General features: G+C 42.0%; 1 protein-coding gene across 1 annotated transcript in view; it reads left to right on the forward strand.

Annotated features, from left to right (window-relative positions):
• Positions 1 to 23,488, forward strand: part of adamts3 (ADAM metallopeptidase with thrombospondin type 1 motif, 3) — a 435,600-nt gene that overhangs the window by 355,551 nt on the left and 56,561 nt on the right. The window contains exons 17-20 of the mRNA XM_045695469.2: positions 536 to 699; positions 15,773 to 15,929; positions 16,372 to 16,504; positions 22,587 to 22,794. Coding sequence (XP_045551425.1) covers positions 536 to 699; positions 15,773 to 15,929; positions 16,372 to 16,504; positions 22,587 to 22,794 — 662 coding nt within the window. The remainder of the gene's footprint in view (positions 1 to 535; positions 700 to 15,772; positions 15,930 to 16,371; positions 16,505 to 22,586; positions 22,795 to 23,488) is intronic.

Below are 23,488 nucleotides of genomic sequence, written 5' to 3' on the forward strand. Positions count from 1 at the left end.
TTAGTATTGTTTTCTTTGGTAACTGTGGTATAAGTGGGATAAACGCCTCCGTTCTGTACATTATCTTATTCTGTGTTTTACAGCATTCAACCCACATGATGCAAAGTGCATTTAATGTTAAAAAAAAATATTGAAATCAAAAACCGTGATAATTTTTAAAATAATAGAACCGAAACAGAACCGACCACAAAAAGCACTAATCGCTCAGCACTACCAGGCGCACAAGTTTAAGTGTGTCAAGAACTGCAAGCTGCTGGGTTTTTCACGCTCAACCGTTTCCTGTGTATCAAGAATGGTCCACCACCCAAAGGACATCCAGCCAACTTGACACAACTGTGGGAAGCATTGGAGTCAACATGGCCCAGCATCCCTGTGGAACACTTTCGACCCCATGTAGAGTCCCATGCCTCGATGAATTGATGCTGTTCTGACGGCAAAAGGGGGTGCAACTCAATATTAGGAAGGTGTTCCTAATGTTTTGTACACTCAGTGTAACCCTAATTCCGGGTGTCTCCTAACAATCTGTTTATTCCAGCGATCAAGAACCAGGTGACAGGCCGCTACATCCTGAATGGCCGAGGAGAGGAGCCTCGCTCCCGGAGCTTCATAGACCTGGGAGTGGAGTGGGATTACATTATAGAAGATGACGAAGAGACACTATACACTGACGGACCCCTACACGACGCTGTGGTCGTACTGGTAACTATCACACACACACCATGTTTGTTCAAGTAAATATTATTTTACCCTCATTCCTAATTTGTCAAAATGGTGTTGCCAAGCAACATGTTTAATTTGTTTGCCGGTGATGTGCTGCCGATTACCGTAGCGCCTTCATACAGTACCTGTAAGGTCCCTCAGTCGAGCAGTGACTTTCAAACACAGATTCAACCACAAAGGTTTTCCAATTCCTTGCAAAGAAAGGCTCCTATTGGTAGCTGGGTAAGCAAAAAAGCAGACATTGAATATCCCTTTGAGCATGGTGAAGTTATTAATTACATTTTGGATGGTGTATCGATACAGCCAGTCACTACAAAGATATAAGCATCCTTCCTAACTCAGTTGCCGGAGAGGAAGGAAACTCCTCAGGGATTTCACCATGAGGCCGATGGTGACTTTAAAACAGTTACAAATTATAATGGCTGTGATAGGAGAAAACTGAAGATGGATCAACAACATTATAGTTACTCCACAATGCTAACCTAAATGACAGTGAAAAGAAGGAAGCCTGTACAGAATAAAAATATTCCAAAACATGCATCCTGTTTGCAATAAGGCACTAAAGTTAAACTGCCAAAAATTTGGCAAAGAAATGAACTTTATGTCCTGAATACAAAGTGTTATGTTTGGGCAAATCCAATACAACACATCACTGAGTACCACACTTCATATTTACAAGCATGGTGGGTATGCTTGTCATCGGCAAGGACTAGGGAGTTTTTTACTATGAAAAGAAACAAATTAGCGCTAAGCACAGATAAAAAAATCCTAGAGGAAAACCTGGTTCAGTCTGCTTTCCAACAGACACTGGGAGACAAATTCACCTTTCAGCAGGACAATAACCTAAAACGCAAGGCCAAATATATCCTGGAGTTGCTTACCAAGATGACATTGAATGTTCCTGAGTGGGGTTAAAAAAAAATCTAAGGCAAGACTTGAAAATGGCTGTCTAGCAATGATCAACAACCAACCTGACAGAGCTTGAAGAATCTTTAAAAGAATAATGTGCAAATATTCTACAATTCAGGTGTGCAAAGCTCTTAGAGACTTACCCAGAAAGCTGCAATCGCTGCCAAAGGGGATTCTAACATGTATTGACTCAGGGGTGTGAATACTTATGTAAATTTGATATTTCTGTATTTCATTTTCAATAAATGTGCAAGTTTTATAAAAACATATTTTCACTATGTCATTACAGGGTATTGTGTGTAGATGGGTGATAAAATCAATTTTAACTCAGGCTGTAACACAACAAAATGCGTAATAAGTCAAGGGGTATGAATACAGTGGTTGCTCCACTAAAGGTTTTGAGATTATGCTGCAGGATTTAGTGGTAATTTGTGGTTTAGTACGGTACCCTGCATCACTGCGTCACTGCTCCAGACCAGCGCAAGGGGGAGTTAGAGCACTGATTATGCTTTTGGGTCCTACTGTGTCTCTGACTGACAATGAATGGGCGACATAAACCAAATAGAAACTGATAATTGTGCATGACTTCAAAATTGAATTCCAATTAACTGACTGATAAGGATGAAGAAGGTGAATTTAGAACAGTAGTGTAAGAATTGCTATTCCTCTGTCCTGCACGCACACACCCTGAAAAATACACTTTTTTTTTATACTCGTCAATATTACTTACTAAAACTGTTGTTACACTAAGGTTTTTATTCTAAGAGAAACTAAAATGTTCAATTATATTCCATGATATTCTAAAGATATATGTGTTGACTGAATATAAGCAAGTGATGTCTGCTAAATAATCAAGTTGATGGCGCAGTCATATAGCCTCGGCACCTACATAAAGCTGAGTGACTCACTCATTCATGGCTTTGGATCAAAATAAATAAGAACCAACATTCTTTCTGATAGTGTTTAATAAAGACGTTGATGTTTTGGTTATCCTGACCTGGACACCATGTATTATAATAGTCCATTATGGGCTATTAGCAGGACAATAGACTATTGCCAACACCTCTCTGTATTTTGATACTTTGTGCAAGGCAATTGATCAGCATTAAAAACTTTGTGGATGTGGCCTCCCGAGTGGCGCAGCTGTCTAAGACACTGTATCGCAGTGCAAACTGCGTTGCTACAGATGCTGGTTCAATACCCGGCTGCAACCGGGTATTGAGGTGAAGGTGGGCTAACCGGGAGACCCATGAGGTGAAGGTGGGCCTTTGGTTTCTCTCCCTCTAAAAACAGAAGTAAATAATTCTAAATAACAAACAGTCTTTATTTAGATTGTCTCACCCCATATTCAAGAATGGCCGTTTTCTTGCTCACTTTAGGTTATTTGAAAACGAAATCATCTCCAAAGTATAGAGATTATTATTATTACATTTAGAATTACAGTTGAAGTCGAAAGTTTACATACACTTAGGTTGGAGTCATTAAAACTCATTTTTCAACCACTCCACAAATTTCTTGTTAACCTCTCTTGGGTAGGGGGCAGTATTTTGATGTCCGGATGAAAAGCGTGCCCAAAGTAAACAGCCTGTTACTCAGGCCCAGAAGGTAGGATATGCATATGGTAGATTTGGATAGAAAACACTCTAAAGTTTCTAAAACTGTTAGAATTATGTCTGTGAGTATAACAGAACTGATATGGCAGGAAAAACCCAGAGGACAAACCATCCCCCCCCAAAAAAATCCGTCTACCCCTATTTTCAATGGCTATCACTTTTATTATAAGGCCAAGTTCTCCCAGATTGCAGTTCCTAGGGCTTCCACTAGATGTCAACAGTCTTTAGAAAGAGTTTCAGGTTGGTTTTTGGAAAAATTAGCCAGAAATTGTAGTTTTTCTAGGTGGCTCCCATTTTGGTTTCTCCGGTAAAGACAGTCTTAAAAGTCTTAAATTGTATTGTTTATTTACGTATTAGAGTACCTAAGGTTTGATTATAAACGTTGTTTGACTTGTTTGGAAAAGTTTATTGGTAACGTTTGGGATCCATTTTGTATCCATTTTGATGGAGGGAAACTGAGTGGATTATTGACTGAAGCGCGCCAGCTAAACTGAGTTTTTATGGATATGAAGAAGGACATAATTGAATAAAAGGACCATTTGTGATGTAACTGGGACCTTTTGGAGTGCCATCAGAAGAAGTTCATCAAAGTTAAGGCATTTTTTATATCGCTATTTCTGACTTTCGTGTCACACCTGCCTGGTTGAAATATGTTTTTTATGTGTTTGTATGCGGGGAGCTGTCCTCAGATAATTGCATGGTTTGCTTTTGCCGTAAAGCCTTTTGAAATCTGACACAGCGGCTGGATTAACAAGAAGTTAAGCTTTATTTTGATGTATTACACTTGTGATTTTATGAAAGTTAAATATTTATAATACTGTAGTTTGATTTTCGCGCTCTGCAATTTCACCGGATGTTGGCCAGGTGGGACGCTACCATCCCACCTGCCCATAAGAAGTTAACAAACTGTAGTTTTGGCAAGTGGGTTAGGACATTTACTTTGTGCATGACACAAGTAATTTTTCCAACAATTGTTTACAGACAGATTATTTCACTTATAATTCACTGTATCACAATTCCAGTGGACCAGAAGTTCACATACACTAAGTTGACAGTGCCTTTAAACAGCTTGGAAAATTCCAGAAAATGATGTCATGGCTTTAGAAGCTTCTGATGCTAATTGTCATAATTAGCGTCAATTGGAGGTGTACCTGTGGATGTATTTCAAGGCCTACCTTCAAACTCAGTGCCTTGACATCATGGGAAAATCAAAAGAAATCAGCCAAAAAATTCTAGACCTCCACAAGTCTGACTCATCCTTGGGAGCAATTTCCAAATGCCTGAAGGTACCACGTTCATCTGTACAAACAATAGCATGCAAGTATAAACACTATGGGACCACGCAGCCGTCATACCGCTCAGGAAGGAGAGACGTTCTGTCTCCTAGAGGTGAATGTGCTTTGGTGCAAAAAGTGCAAATCAATCCCAGAACAACAGCAAAGGACCTTGAGAAGATGCTGGAGGAAACAGGTACAAAAGTATCTATATCCACAGTAAAACGAGTCCTATATGGGCATAACCTGAAAGGCCGCTCAGCAAGGAAGAAGCCACTGCTCCAAAACCGCCATAAAAAAGCCAGACTACGGTTTACAACTGCACACGGGGACAAATTTCGTACTTTTTGGAGAAATATCCTCTAGTCTGATGAAACAAAAATAGAACTGTTTGGCCATAATGATCATCGTTATGTTTGGAGGAAAAAGGGGGAGGCTTGCAATTTTTTAATTTTTAATTTCACCTTTATTTAACCAGGTAGGCAAGTTGAGAAGAAGTTCTCATTTACAACTGCGACCTGGCCAAGATAAAGCAAAGCAGTACGACACATACAACAACACAGTTACACATGGAGTAAACAAGCATACAGTCAATAATACAGTAGAAAAACAAGTCTATATACAATGTGTGCAAATGAGGTGAGATAAGGGAGGTAAGGCAATAAATAGGCCATGGTTGCGAAGTAAATACAATATAGCAATTAAACACTGGAATGGTAGATGTGCAGTAGATGAATGTGCAAAGTAGAAATACTGGGGTGCAAAGGAGCAAGATAAATAAATAAATACAGTAGGGGATGAGGTAGTTGTTTGGGCTATTTACAGATGGGCTATGTGCAGGTGCAGTGATCTGTGAACTGCTCTGACAGCTGGTGCTTAAAGCTAGTGAGGGAGATAAGTGTCTCCATTTTCAGTGATTTTTGTAGTTTGTTCCAGTCATTGGTAGCAGAGAACTGGAAGGAGAGGCGGCCAAAGGAGGAATTGGCTTTGGGGGTGACCAGTGAGATATACCTGCTGGAGCGCGTGCTACGGGTGGGTGCTGCTATGGTGACCAGCGAGCTGAGATAAGGCGGGGCATTACCTAGCAGGGTCTTGTAGATGACCTGGAGCCAGTGGGTTTGGCGACGAGTATGAAGCGAGGGCCAGCCAACGAGAGCGTACAGGTCACAGTGGTGGGTGGTATATGGGGCTTTGGTGACAAAATGGATGGGACTGTGATAGACTGTCCAATTTGTTGAGTAGAGTGTTGGAGGCTATTTTGTAAATGACATCGCCGAAGTCGAGGATCGGTAGGATAGTTCGTTTCACGAGGGTATGTTTAGCAGCATGAGTGAAGGATGCTTTGTTGCGAAATAGGAAGCCAATTCTAGATTTAATTTTGGATTGGAGATGTTTTGATGTGAGTCTGGAAGGAGAGTTTACAGTCTAACCAGACACCTAGGTATTTGTAGTTGTCCACATATTCTAAGTCAGAACCGTCCAGAGTATTGATGCTGGACGGGCGGGCAGGTGTGGGCAGCGATGGGTTGAAGAGCATGCATTTAGTTTTACTTGTATTTAAGAGCAGTTGGAGGCCATGGAAGGAGAGTTGTATGGCGTTGAAGCTCGTCTGGAGGGTAGTTAACACAGTGTCCAAAGAAGGGCCAGAAGTATACAGAATGGTGTCGTCTGCGTAGAGGTGGATCAGAGACTCACCAGCAGCAAGAGTGACATTATTGATGTATACAGAGAAGAGAGTTGGCCCAATAATTGAACCCTGTGGCACCCCCATAGAGACTGCCAGACGCCCGGACAACAGGCCCTCCGATTTGACACACTGAACTCTAGTTGGTGAACTATTTGAGAAACCTAGGCTGTTGAGTCTGCTGATAAGGATGTGGTGATTGACAGAATCAAAAGCCTTAGCCAGGTCGATGAATACGGCTGCACTGTATTTTTTCTTATCAATGGCGGTTATGATATCGTTTATGACCTTGGGCGTGGCTGAGGTGCACCCATGACCAGCTCTGAAACCAGATTGCATAGCGGAAATGTAACAGCCGTCTGAAGGAGTAGACCAAGGCGCAGCGTGGATAGTGCTCATCATGTATTTATTTTGATCTGAAACAAAGAAACCAATAATCGACAGCCAAACAGTTCTGTCGGGTATGTAATATAAAAACAGAAATTAACCACCACTAAACACAATGAGAAAACCCCTACCTAAATATGGTCTCTAATCAGAGGAAATGAGATTCAGCTGCCTCCAATTAGAGACCAACCCCAAACAATTCCAACGTAGAAACAGAAAAACTAGATATTTAAACATAGAAATAAAATAACATAGATCAACCCAAAAAACACAAAACACACAAAACAAACACCCCCTGTCACGCCCTGACCAAACTATCATAGCAAATGACACCTTACTGGTCAGGACGTGACAGGAGAAGGTACGGTGGGATTCGAAATGGTCGGTAATCGGTTTGTTATCTTGGCTTTCGAAGACCTTAGAAAGGCAGGGTAGGATAGATATAGGTCTGTAGCAGTTTGGGTCAAGAGTGTCCGCCCTTTAAAAAAGGGGATGACCGCAGCTGCTTTCCAATCTTTGGAAGCTGAAGAACACCATCCCAATAGTGAAGCACGGGGGTGGCAGCATCATGTTGTGGGGGTGCTTTGCTGCAGGAGGGACTGGTGCACTTTGCAAAATAGATGGGATCATGAGAAAGAAAAATGATGTGGATATATTGAAGCAACATCTGAAGACATCAGTCAGGAAGTTAAAGCTTGGTCGCAAATGGGTCTTCCAAATGGACAATGACCCCAAGCATACTTCCAAAGTTATGGCAAAATGGTTTAAGGACAACAAAGTCAAGGTATTGGAGTGGCCATCACAAAGCCCTGACCTCAATTTCCTCTATAGAAAATGTGTGGGCAGAACTGAAAAAGCGTGTGCGTGCAAGGTGGCCTACAAACCTGACTCAGTTATACCAGCTCTGTCAGGAGGAATGGGCCAAAATTCAACAAACTTATTGTGGGAAGCTTGTGGAAGGCTACCTGAAATGTTTGACCCAAGTTAAACAATTTAAAGGCAATGCTACCAAATACTAATTGAGTGTATGTAAACTTCTGACCCACTGGAAATGTGATGTATGAAATAAAAGCTGAAATAAATCATTCTCTCTACTATTATTCTGACATTTCACATTTTTTAAATAAAGTGGTGATCCTAACTGACATAAGACAGGGAATTTTTACTAGGATTAAATGTCAGGAATTGTGAAAAACTGAGTTTAAATGTAGTTGGCTAAGGTGTATGTAAACTTCCGACTTCAACTGTATATACAATCATGGCCAAAGGTTTTGAGAATTACATAAATATTAATTTTCTCAAAGTCTGCTGCATCAGTGTCTTTAGATATTTTGGTCAGATGTTACTATGGAATACTGAAGTATAATTACAAGCATTTCATAAGTGTCAAAGCTTTTTATTGACAATTTCATGAAGTTGATGCAAAGAGACTATATTTGCAGTGTTGACCCTTCTTTTTCAAGACCTCTGCAATCCGCCCTGTCAGTTAACTTCTGGGCCACATCCTGACTGATGGCAGCCCATTCTTGCATTGTCAATACTTGGAGTTTGTCAGAATTTGTGGGTTTTTGTTTGTCCACCCGCGTCTTGAGGATTGACCACAAGTTCTCAATGGGATTAAGGTCTGGGGAGTTTCCTGGCCATGGACCCAAAATATTGATGTTTTGTTCCCCGAGCCACTTAGTTAGTAGTGCTCCATCATGCTGGAAAAGGCATTGTTCATCACCAAACTGTTCCTGGATGGTTGGGAGAAGTTGCTCTCGGAGGATGTGTTGGTACCATTCTTTATTCATGTCTGTGTTTTTAGGCAAAATTGTGAGTGAGCCCACTCCCTTGGCTGAGAAGCAACCCCACACATGAATGGTCTCAGGATGCTTTACTGTTGGCATGACACAGGACTGATGGTAGCGCTCACCTTGTCTTCTCCGGACAAGCTTTTTTCTGGATGCCCCAAACAATCGGAAAGGGGATTCATCAGAGAAAATGACTTTACCCCAGTCCTCAGCAGTCCAATCCCTGTACCTTTTGCAGAATATCAGTCTGTCCCTGATGTTTTTCCTGGAGAGAAGTGGCTTCTTTGCCTCACTGTGCGTGCAGATGCAGTCACACCTGCCTGCTGCCATTCCTGAGCAAGCTCTGTACTGGTGGTGCCCCGATCCCGCAGCTGAATCAACTTTAGGAGATGGTCCTGGCGCTTGCTGGACTTTCTTGGGCGCCCTGAAGCCTTCTTCACAACAATTTAACCGCTCTCCTTGAAGTTCTTGATGATCCGATAAATGGTTGATTTATGTGCAATCTTACTGGCAGCAATATCCTTGCCTGTGAAGCCCTTTTTGTTCAAAGCAATGATGACGGCACGTGTTTTCTTGCATGTAACCATGGTTGACAGAGGAAGAACAATGATTCCTAGCACCACCCTCCTTTTGAAGCTTCCAGTCTGTTATTCGAATTCTGTGGCTCAGTTGGTAGAGCATGGTGTTTGCAATGCCAGGGTTGTGGGTTCGATTCCCACGGGGGGCCAGTATACAGAGAATAAAAAAAATGTATGAAATGTATGCATTCAATACTGTAAGTCGCTCTGGATAAGAGCGTCTGCTAAATGACTAAAATGTAAATGTAATCAGCATGACAGAGTGATCTCCAGCCTTGTCCTCGTCAACACTCACACCTGTGTTAACGAGAGAATCACTGACATGATGTCAGCTGATCCTTTTGTGGCAGGGCTGAAATGCAGTGGAAATATTTTTGGGGGATTCAGTTAATTTGCATGGCAAAGAGGGACTTTGCAATTAATTGCAATTCATCTGATCACTCTTCATAACATTCTGGAGTATGTGCAAATTGCCATCATACAAACTGAGCCAGCAGACTGTGAAAATTAATATTTGTGTCATTCTCAAAACTTTTGGCCACGACTGTATATATATATTTTTTTTATTTAACTAGGCAAGTTAGTTAAGAACAAATTCTTATTTGCATTGACGGCCTAGGAACAGTGGGTTAACTACCTTGTTCAGTGGCAGAACAACAGATTTTTACCTTGTCAGCTCAGGGATTCGCTACCTGCTGCCCCATATAAAAGCCCACTTAGATATTCTCACAGATCAGATTTGCCCTAACGAAAAATGCCCCTTAGATATTAATTTAGAATCCTCCAATCCTCTAAATGAAATTATTGGCACAGAGTCACGTCATTGAAAAAATTATCTTTCGATATACTGTAGGTGGCATGAGTTTCACTAGTGTTGAGTAATGTGCTGTTAACCCCTGGTCGGGCTACGGGACGGACATCCAGCGAAAAATCCTATCACCATTAGCATAACAAAATGTAATATTTTTTTTTTCATTTTTTTTTCAAATTATATCGTTTTGTAGATACACCTCTCCTGAATCGAACCACGTTGTCCGATTTCAAAAAGGCTTTACAGCAAAAGCAAAACATTAGATTATGTTAGAGGAGTATATCGTAAAAGTAGCCACATAGCCATTTTCCGACCAACCACATGCATCACAAATAACCAAAAAACAGCTAAATGCAGCACTAACCTTTGACAATCTTCATCAGATGACACACCTAGGACATCATGTTACACAATACATGCATTCTTTTGTTCAATAAAGTTCATATTTATATATAAAAACAGCATTTTACATCGGCGCGTAACGTTGACTAACTATTTTCCCTCAAATGCATCCGGTGAAACAGTGCTACAATTTACTAAATTACTATTCGAAAACATTTTTTAAATGTAATATTGTCATTCTAAGATTTATAGATGAATATCTCTTGAAAGCACCTGTAATGCCAGATTTAAAAATAACTTTACTGGGTAATCACACTTTGCGAAAAGGGGATGCGATACTCAGAACAATAGGCTAGCAATACAGGTCAGCGCCATCTTGGAACAATCGCATATAAATCTAGTCTTGTATACTATTGTCAATAATCCCTTACCTTTGATTATCTTCATCCTTAGGCACTTCCAGGAATCCCAGGTCCACAACAAATGTATTTCGAAAAAGTTCATCCTTTATGTTCCAATAGCTTGTTCTTGTTAGCGCGTTCTGAAGGCTGCGCGGGGCTACTCTTTCAGCAAAATGCATTTTTTTCTTATTTAGGTTCGTTCAAACGTTGTATAACATAAATCTTTAGGGCCTTTTTCAACCAGAGCTCCAATAAGATTCAAGGGGGACGATTGCATTGTCTTTATAAACGTTTCGAAAGGGGAGGGTAGCCAGGGGCGCCGGCGTCATAATGGTGATGGCCCTCCTCATGTGACCACGTTCCACAGCGTGTCATTCAGTCAGTTTTCACAGTAGGAGACTCAAATCACTTTGTAAAGACTGGGGACAAGACTGGAAGCAATAGGAAGTGCTCAATGAACCATTGCTCACGGTGTGATTTATAAGCAACGAGATGAAGTTGACTCCGCAATTCAGAATTCCACTTCCTGTTTCGATCTGTCTCGGGGTTTTGACTGCCATATGAGTTCTGTTATACTCACAGACACCATTCAAACAGTTTTAGAAACTTTAGGGTGTTTTCTATCCACAAGTATTAATTATATGCATATCCTAGCTTCTGAGTTTGAGTAGTAGGCCGTTTAAAATGGGCACCATTTTTTTTCAAAAAGCGCTGTAGCGCCCCCTATCCTAGGCGACCGTCAAGAGGTTAAAAGTGATGTAGGTCTTATTTATTTAAAGAGCATTTTGAAGTTTGAAGCAATAGGATTTGAAGCAATAGCCTACCCGCTGTGGTCAACTATTTCAGCACTGTTTCATGCTGCTCTGAGACAAGCATGGGGACTGGTCTTGATAAAACTATGAGATTTTTATTTTCACTGAATTTCCATTTGAGTATTGGTAGACTACAAATAGGGTGTGGAAATGTTATGCTCTAAGTACTGTAGCCTACTCCTGACCATTACGTTGTACAGCGCTATATTTTCCGTTCCATCCTAATGGAAACCCTGAGGGTTTTGTTTTTCCTTTTTCTTGGAATAGAAACACCATAATATTAATTAAATTACTTAAGCTACATTTTTTTAAATCAATCCCATATACTATATTCTTACAAAAAAGTTTTTAAATTCTCTTGTGCAGTCAGTATTGAAGGCTATCAAAGGCTTCTCAAAGATGCCCTCTGGTGGTCAAACTAGCACTAACTAGCATTAATGGCTGACATCCTGCCATAGAATTCTGCAGTATGATGCAACTTTTAAAGGAAGAACCACTGTCCTTTCTGAAGGCACCGTATATAATTCCTGTAAGACAACAAAAAAAAAATTTGGAACAGTAATTGGTGACGTCTTATTTCAAAACTAGACTTTCAAATAGCTTTTTCCCCAACAACATGGTACATTTCAGTTTTTTGGGCCTGCTATATTAGAAAATGTACTTCATGAGGGTAGTATCCAATATAATGCGTTGGTTAGAAAATGGTTTTAAGGACTGTCAGAAAAAGGGGTCCCAGGGCTGCTGGGGAAAACACACAGCCTTCTTAATCATAGCCTCAATTTTGTCCCGCACATTGAATATAGTTGCAGAGTCCCTGTAATCCTAGATTCAAATCATTCAGGCGAGAAACAAAATCACCCAGATAGGCCAGTCGTGTGAGAAACTTGTCATCACGCAAGCGGTCAGACAAGTGAAAATTATGGTCAGTAAAGAAAACTTTAAGCTCATCTCTCAATTAAAAGAATGTGTCAATACTTTGCCCCTTGATGTTGTAAAAGCATTACATGGTCGCTGCCCATATCATTGCATAATTCAGAAAATACACAAGAGTTCAGGAGCCTTGCTTTAACCTGTTATGGCTAGGGGGCAGTATTTTAACGGCTGGATAAAAAACGTACCCGATTTAATCTGGTTACTACTCCTGCCCAGTAACTAGAATATGCATATAATTATTGGCTTTGGATAGAAAACACTCCAAAGTTTCTAAAACTGTTTGAATGGTGTCTGTGAGTATAACAGAACTCAAATGGCAGGTCAAAACCTGAGAGATTCCTTTACAGGAAGTGGCCTGTCTGACCATTTCTTGAACTTCTTTGCCATCTCTATCTTTTACAAAGGATCTCTGCTCTAACGTGACACTTCCTACGTCTTCCATGGGCGCTCAGAGCCCGGGAAAAAACAGAATGTCGTCATCCCAGCCCCAGGCTGAAACACATTATCGCCTTTCTCAAGTGGCCGATCAAGGGACTGTGGGCTTAGGCGCGTGCCCTGGCTGCCCCCGTCTTTGTGATTTTTCCTCTATTTGCCGAAAAGGAGATTCCCGGTCGGAATATTATCGCTTTTTTACGAGATAAATTGCATAAAAATTGATTTTAAACAGCGGTTGACATGCTTCGAAGTACGGTAATGGAATATTTAGAATTTTTTTGTCACGAATTGCGCCATGTGCGCGACCCTGATTTACCATTTCGGATAGTTTCTGGAACGCACGAACAAAACGCCGCTATTCGGATATAACGATGGATTATTTGGGACCAAACCAACATTTGTTATTGAAGTAGCAGTCCTGGGAGTGCATTCTGACGAAGACAACAAAAGGTAATCAAACTTTTATAATAGTAAATCTGATTTTGGTGAAGGCTAAACTTGCCGGGTGTCTAAATAGCTAGCCCGTGATGGCTGGGCTATGTACTTAGAATATTGCAAAATGTGCTTTCACCAAAAAGCTATTTTAAAATCGGACATATCGAGTGCATAGAGGAGTTCTGTATCTATAATTCTTAAAATAATTGTTGTGCTTTTTGTGAACGTTTATCGTGAGTAATTTAGTAAATTGTTAGTAAATTCCCCGGAAGTTTGCGGGGGTTATGCTAGTTCTGAACGTCACATGCTAATGTAAAAAGCTGTTTTTTGATATAAATATGAACTTGATTGAACAAAACATGCATGTATTGTATAACATAATGTCCTAGGTGTGTCATCTGATGAAGATCATCAAAGGTTAGTGCTGCATTTAGCTGTCTTCTGGGTTTTTGTGACATTATATGCTAGCTTGAAAAATGGGTGTCTGATTATTTCTGGCTAGGTAGTCTGCTGACATAATCTAATGTTTTCCTTTCGCTGTAAAGCCTTTTTGAAATCGGACAGTGTGGTTAGATAAAGGAGAGTCTTGTCTTTAAAATGCTGTGAAATAGTCATATTTTTGAAAAATTGAAGTTTTTGTATTTTTGAGGAATTTGTAATTCGCGCCACGCCTATCATTGGATATTGGAGCAGGTGTTCCGCTAGCGGAACGTCTAGATGTAAGAGTTAACAAAGATAAGAATTTTCACTGTAGTGGCCAAAACGTCTTTCAAGCTGTCAGGCATTCCCTTAGCAGCAAGAGCCTCTCGGTGGATGCTGCACTGTACCCAAGTGGTTTAGGGAGCAACTGCTTGCATGTGCAGTACCACTCTCCCTGTCATGGCTTTTGTGCCATCAGTACAGTCCTTGTTTCCAGTTGTTTGCAGAAGAGGATTTCTTCCTTAATTGACACCCCATACACGTAACGGACATATACCAGGAGCTGTGCCAGGCCTGCCACATCTGTTGACTCATCCAGCTGTAACGCATATAATTCTCTGGCTTGTATGCGAAGCAGTAATTATTTCAAAACATCTGCCATGTCACTGATGCGTCATGAAACAATGTTGTTTGATGAAGGAATTGTCGGTATAGTTTTTTTGGCCTTTTCCCCCAGCATTGTCCCAGCCATATCCGCGGCAGCAGGAAGAATTAAGTCCTCCACAATATTATTAATGGTATCTGTTGCTTTTATACATGTCATACTACTCGAAAGTCGTCTTTATTCTCTCAAAAAGCTCCCGTGGTTTATTTTTCAAACTGTCATGTTTCATTTCTAAATGTCTGCGCAAGAGTGAAGGTTTCACGTGAGAGAGTAACGGTTGTGATTGTATGTTAATTATTTGACTAGGCTACCTGTATTTGATATTGTGTTGTTATTTCGCTGAACACTAGATGGTTTAATTTTATTTTTGGCAGTGAAACGAGACTACTCAGGCGAGAAAAAAACCTTACCCAAATGTATAACCCTGTTGGAAAATATAAAGGTACTGTTTGAAAATGTCAAGATTTATTTTTTATTTTTAATAAAATGATTATTATATATTTTTTTAATGTGAATCTGATCGACTATACTCCAAAATTACACTAATTGGAATAATCACCTTTGTGTGTGGACTGTGTTATTATTCATACTGGATGGACTGGTTACCTTATGCTATGCTCCACACTTTCTGTCCATGAGTCTGGGGGAGAACGTATAGCCCTAGGTGATGCTCTTGGTTCATTGATTGTGAAGGGCAGCTTACAGAGTTAGCCTAGAATTATAGTGAATTTGTATTTGATTTTGAATAGTAATAGGGAATAGGGAATTTTTTATATTGTGACACATTACCTTTAGCTATACAGAATATCTCAGCACCATGCGTTTCCATCTCCTCCTCTCTCTCCTTTATTCCTTTCTAGAGCGTGCAGAGGGGCTGTCAACAGTTTAGTGAAATATGTTCAGTCCCCTAACAGATTTCACTAGGTTTCCTAAATTAAGCACTGGGTAGCTGCAGGAAAAGGGTTGGAGAGCCCATGACATACAGAGTTTGGCGGAATATCACATGTCACGCAGCGGGAGCATGCTCCTCAAATTGTGGTTGATGCGTGGAGTGAAATAAGTGTTCTTATATTTATTTCTCAGCTGCTCATATTAAGCACATTCTCCGCTATAAATCCGAAGTAGCCTAATCTGTATCATTGAAAAACGTACTGGCGGGAAAGCGAGGGGAATCCATTCGCTATTTGAGTGCACACGGATTATATGTATTTTTCCCCTGCCCATGTTCCTGCTCTTTTGATAATGGGCCCTTCTATATCTATTTTTTTTTTTGCATATTAGTAAAGACAAGATTAAATTGAGAATAGTCTGATGGGTGAAAATATGATCACTTAATGAAGAGAACAGCTGTGCAGCCTGAGGCAAGGAACAGAGCGCAAGCTTTTTTTGCAACTTTCTTAAATCATCAATAGCCTACAGTATATTCACATCATGCAGCCCATATCTTTTGATTTCTAAGACATAAGGTTTGCATAGATCTGCATATAACTCTCATGAATGTTTGAATGTACTTTCTCCCAAAACTCAAACTCCCCTTTCCTTGATTCTGTTTCCTATTTAGATAATCCCTCAGGATAACGAGACCAGGTCTACCCTGATGTATAAATACATCATCCATGAAGACTCTGTCCCCGTCAACAACAACAACGTCATTCAGGAGGACACCTACGAATGGGCCCTGAAGAGCTGGTCGCAGTGTTCTAGACCCTGTGCTGGAGGTAAGGTTCTAAAGCTATTCTCACTGTACTAGACCCCTGTGTTGGAGATACAATTCTAGAGCTGGTCTCAGTGTTCTAGACCCTGTGTTGTATGTGAGTGGGTCTCTCAAAAAGCAATATCTAGTTCAGGCTTATAATTCTACTGTACACTTTTGGAATAAATGGTTCCAAAATGGTTCTTTAGCAGTCCCCATTGTATAATCCTTCTTGGTTCCAGGTTGAGCCCTTTTGTGTTTAATGTAGAACACACTCTGGAAATGGTTCTACAATGAACCCAACATTTTTTACCTGGAACCAAAACGGTTCTACCTGGAACCAAAAAGCATTCTTCAAAGGGTTTTCCTATGGGGACAAAAAAGAACCCTTTTAGCTTCTAGATCACACCTTTTGTTCTAATAGTTTAGTGGTATTCCTACGTCTTCCTCTCCATTTCCTCCCCTAGGGTTCCAGTACACTAAGTATGGCTGCAGGAAAAAGGGTGACAGCAAGATGGTCCACCGGGGATACTGTGATGTCAGCAAGAAGCCAAAACCCATCAGAAGAATGTGTAACCTACAGGACTGTACGCAGCCACAGTGAGTATAGCCACCAGCACACAACAACACTAAAACGCTAAAACAGGTTTTACACAATACTAGTAGATGAAAACACCTTCAGGTTTCAGACTTAGTAGATGAAAACACCTTCAGGTTTCAGACTCAGTAGATAAAAACACCTTCAGGTTTCAGACTTAGTAGATGAAAACACCTTCAGGTTTCAGATTTAGTAGATGAAAACACCTTCAGGTTTCGCGGAGCACCTTCAGGTCAGCAGTGAAAACACCTTCAGGTTTCAGACTTACTAGATAAAAACACCAGGTTTTACACCCGATTTAGTAGATGATGCATGTAATGCTTTTGTTATAAAGGTGCATTTTTATGGAATTCACGTGTGTCACGTTTTCTTAGGAGCAGGAAAGGGGCAGAGTCAAGAGCAGGAGACTGAGGTCCGGTAGTGCAGAAGTTTATTTCCACCGTTAAAAATAAGGTAGCCAACACCCAAAGAGGAAAATCGTTCCAAAACGATAACGCACGGGGCACAGCCCGGCAAATACAATACAGAAATGTAACACGCTGAAACTAAGGCAGCGCTAACTAACGTCTGCCCTCTTAGACATACAAACAATCCCGCACGAATTCCTGAACACAAAGGACACACTAAATACCCCTCTCACTAATGACAGACCAGGAACAGGTGCGGACCTAGACAGACAAAACCAAAAAACACAGAAACATAGATCGGTGGCAGCTAGTAGGCCGGCGACTACGACCGCCGAGCACCGCCCGACCGAGGAGAGGCGCCACCTTCTGTGGATACTGTGACAACGTGCTGCATATGTATGCCAATTAGGCTCTACATCCATTATAAAGCAGATGTGCTTCATTTTAATGTGAGTCTGGAAGGAGAGTTTACAGTCTAACCAGACACCCAGGTATTTGTAGTTGTCCACGTATTCTAAGTCAAAACCGTCCAGAGTAGTGATGCTGGACGGGCGGGCAGGTGCGGGCAGCGATCGGTTGAAGAGCATGCATTTAGTTTTACTTGTATTTAAGAGCAGTTGGAGGCCACGGAAGGAGAGTTGTATGGCATTGAAGCTCGTCTGGAGGGTTGTTAAAACTGTTTCCAAAGGTGGGGGTAGACATGGCCGCCGGCGTCATAATGGTGATGGCCCATTCCCTGTGACCAATTTCCAATGCGTGTCATTCACTGAGTTTCGACTGTATAAGGCTCAAACCACTGTGAAAAGACTGGCGACATCTAGTGGAAGCAATAGGAAGTGCTCACTGAACCATTGTTAACGGTGTGATTAATAGAGAAAGATGAGAAGTCGAGTCCACAATTCAGAATTCCACTTCCTGTTTCAATCGGTCTCGGGGTTTTGACTGCCATTTGAGTTCTGTTATACTCACAGACACCATTCAAACAGTTTTAGAAACGTTAGGGTATTTTCTATCCATATATAATAAGTATATGCATGCCCTAGCTTCTGAGTTTGATTAGTAGGCCGTTGAAAATGGGAACGATTTTTTTTCAAAATGCGCTGTGGCGCCCCCTATCCTAGGGTATCCTCAAGAGGTTAACTTGGCTTTTGAAGACATTAGAAAGGCAGGGTAGTATAGATATAGGTCTGTAGCAGTTTGGATCTAGAGTGTTTACCCCTTTGAAGAGGGGGATGACCGCGGCAGCTTTCCAATCTTTGGGAATCTCAGACGATACGAAAGAGAGGTTGAACAGGCTAGTGATAGGGGTTGCAACAATTTCGGCAGCTAATTTGAGAAAGAGAGGGTCCAGATTGTCCAGCCCGGCTGATTTGTAGGGGTCCAGATTTTGCAGCTCTTTCAGAACTAGCTATCTGAATTTGGGTGAAGGAGAAATGGAGGAGGCTTGGGCGAGTTGCTGTGGGGAGTGGAGGGCTGTTGATCGGGGTAGGGGTAGCCAGGTGGAAAGCATGGCCAGCCGTAGAAAAATGCTTATTGAATTTCTCAATTATAGTGGATTTATCGGTGGTAACAGTGTTTCCTAGCCTCAGTGCAGTGGGTAGCTGGGAGGAGGTGCTCTTATTCTCCATGGACTTTACAGTGTCCCAGAACCTTTTTGAGTTTGTGCTACAGAATGCAAATTTCTGTTTGAAAAAGCTCGCCTTATCTTTCTTAACTGCCTGTGTATATTGGTTCCTAACTTCCCTGAAAATTTGCATATCACGGGGGCTATTCGATGCTAATGCAGTACTCCACAGGATGTTTTTTGTGCTAATCAAGGGCAGTCAGGTCTGGAGTGAACCAAGGACTATATCTGTTCCTGGTTCAATTTTTTTTGGAATGGGGCATGCTTATTTAAGATGGTGAGGAAGGCACTTTTAAAGAATACATCCTCTACTGACGGGATGAGGTCAATATCCTACCAGGATACCCGGGCCAGGTCGATTAGAAAGGCCTGCTTGCTGAAGTGTTTTAGGGAGCATTTGACAGTGATGAGGGGTGGTCGTTTGACCGCAGACCCATTACGGATGCAGGCAATGAGGAAGTGATCGTTGAGATCTTGGTTGAAAACAGCAGAGGTGTATTTGGAGGGCAAGTAGGTCAGGATGATATCTATGAGGGTGCCCGTGTTTATGGATTTGGGGTTGTACCTGGTGGGTTCATTGATAATTTGTGTAAGATTGAGGGCATCAATCTTAGATTGTAGGATGGCCGAGGTGTCCCAGTTTAGGTCACCTAGCCGCACGAGCTCTGAAGATAGATGGGGGGCAATCAATTCACATATGGTGTCCAAGGGACAGCTGGGGGCAGAGGGTGGTCTATAGCAAGCGGCAATGGTGAGAGACTTGTTTCTGGAAAGGTGGAGTTTTAAAAGTAGAACCTCGAATTGTTTGGCTACAGACCTGGATAAGACAGAACTCTGCAGGCTATCTCTGCAGTAGATTGCAACACCCCCTTTGGCAGTTCTATCTTGTCGGAAAATGTTATAGTTAGGGATGGAAATTTCAGGGTTTTTGGTGGTGTTCCTAACACAGGATTCAGACACGGCTAGGACATCATGGAGCTCGGCATTGCAGGGCCTTGATTAACCTCTACATCACCAGAGGAACAGAGGAGGAGTAGGATAAGGGTACGGATAAAGGCTATCAGAACTGGTTGTGTATTACGTTCAGAACAGAGAGTAAAAGGAGCAGGTTTCTGGGCGCGATAGAATAGATTCAAGGCATAATGTACAGACAAAGGTATTGTAGGATGTGATTACATTGGAGGTAAACCTAGGCATTGAGTAATGATGAGAGAGATATTGTCTCTAGAGACGTTTAAACCAGGTGATGTCACCGCATATGTGGGAGGTGGAACTAAATGGTTGGTTAAGGTATATTGAGCAGGAATAGAGGTTCTACAGTGAAATAAGACAATCACTAACCAGGACAGTAATGGACAAAGCATATTGATATTAGGGAGAGGCATGCTTAGCCGGGTGATCATAGGGGTCCAGTGAGTGGTTGGGCTGACTGGAGACACGGCGATTCAGACAGCTAGCAGGCCAGGGCTAGCAAGCTAGCAGAAGGGCCTTAGAGGGACGTCTCGACGGAGGAAAGTCTGTTTTAGCCTCCGCGTGCGGTGACATCGATAGACCAGTCCTGATGGATTAGTAGGGTTCCGAGTAGCAGAGGGGTCCAAGTCCAATTGGCAAAATAGGTATGGTTGCCCAAGAAATTGGCCAATGGATCTATTAGAGCTAACAGTCCAATATGCTCTAGACAGCAAGCGGGCCGCGGCTAGCATCTAGCGGGCCGCGGCTAGCAGGCTATCAGATGGGCATTCAGGGGACGTCGGGATGTAGGGGCCAGTTGAGTTTGGACATGTCACGACTTCCTCCGAAGTCAGTTCCTCGCCTTGTTCGGGCGGCGCTCGGCGGTCAACGTCGCCGGTCTTCTAGCCATCGCCGATCCACTTTTCATTTTCCATTGGTTTTGTCTTTGTTTCCCACACACCTGGTTTTCATTTCCCAATTACTGGTCATGTATTTAACCCTCTGTTTCCCCATGTCTTTGTGTGTGATTGTTTATTGTTCAGGTCGGTACGTTTACGGCTGTTGTTTTCCGGGTGCTGTTTTCACCTGTGTTTTGTGGCAACCATTATTGTTCGCACATTGGTATGTTTACTGTGTGCTATTTCTCAAGTAAAGTGTGTGGTTCACTCATCTCTGCTCTCCTGCGCCTGACTTCATGCACCAGCTACACCCACCGCCCGACAGGACACACCTACTCTGCTGCTCCTCTGCTGCAGAGGATAAGTTCATAAATTCAAATTGGTAATTAACTGCTTCCTTAGATTACACCTCAAAGAGTTTAAGTAACAGACATATCTCAACATCAACTGTTCAGAGGAGCCTGTGTAAATCAGGCCTTCATGGTCGAATTGCTGCAAATAAACCATTACCAAAGGACACCAATTAGAAGAAGAGACTTGCTTGGGCCAAGCAACACGAGCAATGGACATTAGACTGTTGGAAATCTGTCCTCTGGTCTGATTTTAGATTTTTTTTTCTTAAATGTTGGTTCCATCCGCTGTGTCTTTGTGAGACGCAGAGTAGGTGAATGGATGATCTCCGTATGTGTGGTTCCCACTGTGAAGCATGGAGGAGGTATGATGGTGTGGGGGTGCTTTGCTGGTGACACTGTCAGTGATTTATTTAGAATTCAAGGCACACTTAACCAGCATGGCTACCACAGCATTCTGCGTAGATACGCCATCCCATCTGGTTTGGGCTTAGTGGGACTATGTCACAGTTGTCGTCTGGGAAGGACCAAAACGCAGCGGGTTGTATACTCATCTTCTTTTAATAGGTGAAAGAAGGAAAACCAAACAAACACGTATACAAAAATAACAACAATGATGAACGACGAAAAAGACAGTCTTGTCAGGCAATGACAGCTAAACAAGAAACAACCTCCCACAAATTACAAACACAAACACACCCTAATATATAGGACTCTCAATCAAAGGCAACTAGACAACACCTGCCTTCAATTGAGAGTCCACACCCCAATTAACTAAACATAGACACAGACTAACTAGAAAGAACATAGAAATAGACTAACATAGAGCAGTGACCAAAAAACCCCGGAATACATAAATCAACTACCCTCTACATAATACACACACCCCGAACCACATAAACCAAATACCCTCTGCCACGTCCTGACCAAACTACAATAACAAATAACCCTTATACTGGTCAGGACGTGACAGACTATCATTTGTTTTTCAACAGGACAATGACCCAACACACCTCCAGGCAGCAGAGTGGGGTTCAGTACAATAACCTTGGCCGACTCTATGGTGGTCACTCTATGGTTCCTCTCCTAGTGTAACTCTATGGTTGAACCTCTATGGTGGTCACTCTATGGTGGTCACTCTATGGTGGTCACTCTATGGTTCCTCTCCTATTCACTCTGTGGTTCCTCTCCTAGTGTAACTCTATGGTTCCTCTCCTATTCACTCTATGGTTCCTCTCCTAGTGTAACTCTATGGTTGAACCGCTATGGTTGTCACTCTACAGTGGTCACTCTATGGTTCCTATCCTAGTGTAACTCTATGGTTCCTATCCTAGTGTACCTCTATGGTGGTCACTCTATGGTGGTCACTCTATGGTGGTCACTCTATGGTGGTCACTCTATGGTGGTAACTCTATGGTTCCTATCCTAGTTTACCTCTATGGTGGTCACTCTATGGTGGTCACTCTATGGTTCTTCTCGTTGTAGCTCTGTGGTTGTCACTCTGTGGTTGTCACTCTGATTCCTCTTCTATTGTAACTATATAGGTGTCACTCTATGGTTCCTCTCCTGTTGTAACTGTATAGGTGTCACTCTATGGTTGAACCTCTATAGTTACAACAGGAGAGGAACAACCATAGAGGTTCAACTATAGAGTGACACCTATATAGTTACAACAGGAGAGGAACCATAGAGTGACACCTATATAGTTACAACAGGAGAGGAACCATAGAGTGACACCTATATAGTTATAAGAGGAGAGGAACAACCATATAGGTGTCACTCTATGGTTGTAACTGTATGGTTCCTCTATGGCTTCTATCCTGTTCTAACTATGGTTGTTATTATCTCTCCAGATGGATCTCAGAGGACTGGGAGCACTGCACTAAGACATGTGGCAGTTTGGGTTTCCATATCCGGACGGTTCGCTGTGTCCAGTTCCTCAATGAGGGGACCAATCGCTCAGTCCACAGCAAGTACTGCAGTGGGGAGAAACCAGAGAGCAGACGGCCCTGTAACAGACTGCCCTGCCCTGCACACTGGAGGCCTGGGGCCTGGTCAGAGGTAATGAGTTGTAGTTATACCTGGTCAGAGGTAATGAGTTGTAGTTATACCTGGTCAGAGGTAATGAGATGTAGTTATACCTGGTCAGCAGTAATGAGATGTAGTTATACCTGGTCAGCAGTAATGAGATGTAGTTATACCTGGTCAGCAGTAATGAGTTGTAGTTATACCTGGTCAGCAGTAATGAGTTGTAGTTATACATGGTCAGAGGTAATGAGATGTAGTTATATCTGGTCAGCAGTAATGAGATGTAGTTATACCTGGTCAGCAGTAATGAGATGTAGTTATACCTGGTCAGCAGTAATGAGATGTAGTTATACCTGGTCAGCAGTAATGAGTTGTAGTTATGCCTGGTCAGCAGTAATGAGTTGTAGTTATACCTGGTCAGCAGTAATGAGTTGTAGTTATGCCTGGTCAGCAGTAATGAGTTGTAGTTATGCCTGGTCAGCAGTAATGAGTTGTAGTTATACCTGGTCAGCAGTAATGAGTTGTAGTTATGCCTGGTCAGCAGTAATGAGTTGTAGTTATGCCTGGTCAGCAGTAATGAGTTGTAGTTATACCTGGACAGCAGTAATGAGTTGTAGTTATACCTGGTCAGCAGTAATGAGTTGTAGTTATGCCTGGTCAGCAGTAATGAGTTGTAGTTATACCCGGTCAGAGGTAATGAGTTGTAGTTATACCTGGTCAGAGGTAA

This window comes from Salmo salar, chromosome 15, assembly GCF_965601325.2.
Source record: "Salmo salar chromosome 15, fSalSal1, whole genome shotgun sequence".
NCBI lineage: Eukaryota > Metazoa > Chordata > Actinopteri > Salmoniformes > Salmonidae > Salmo > Salmo salar.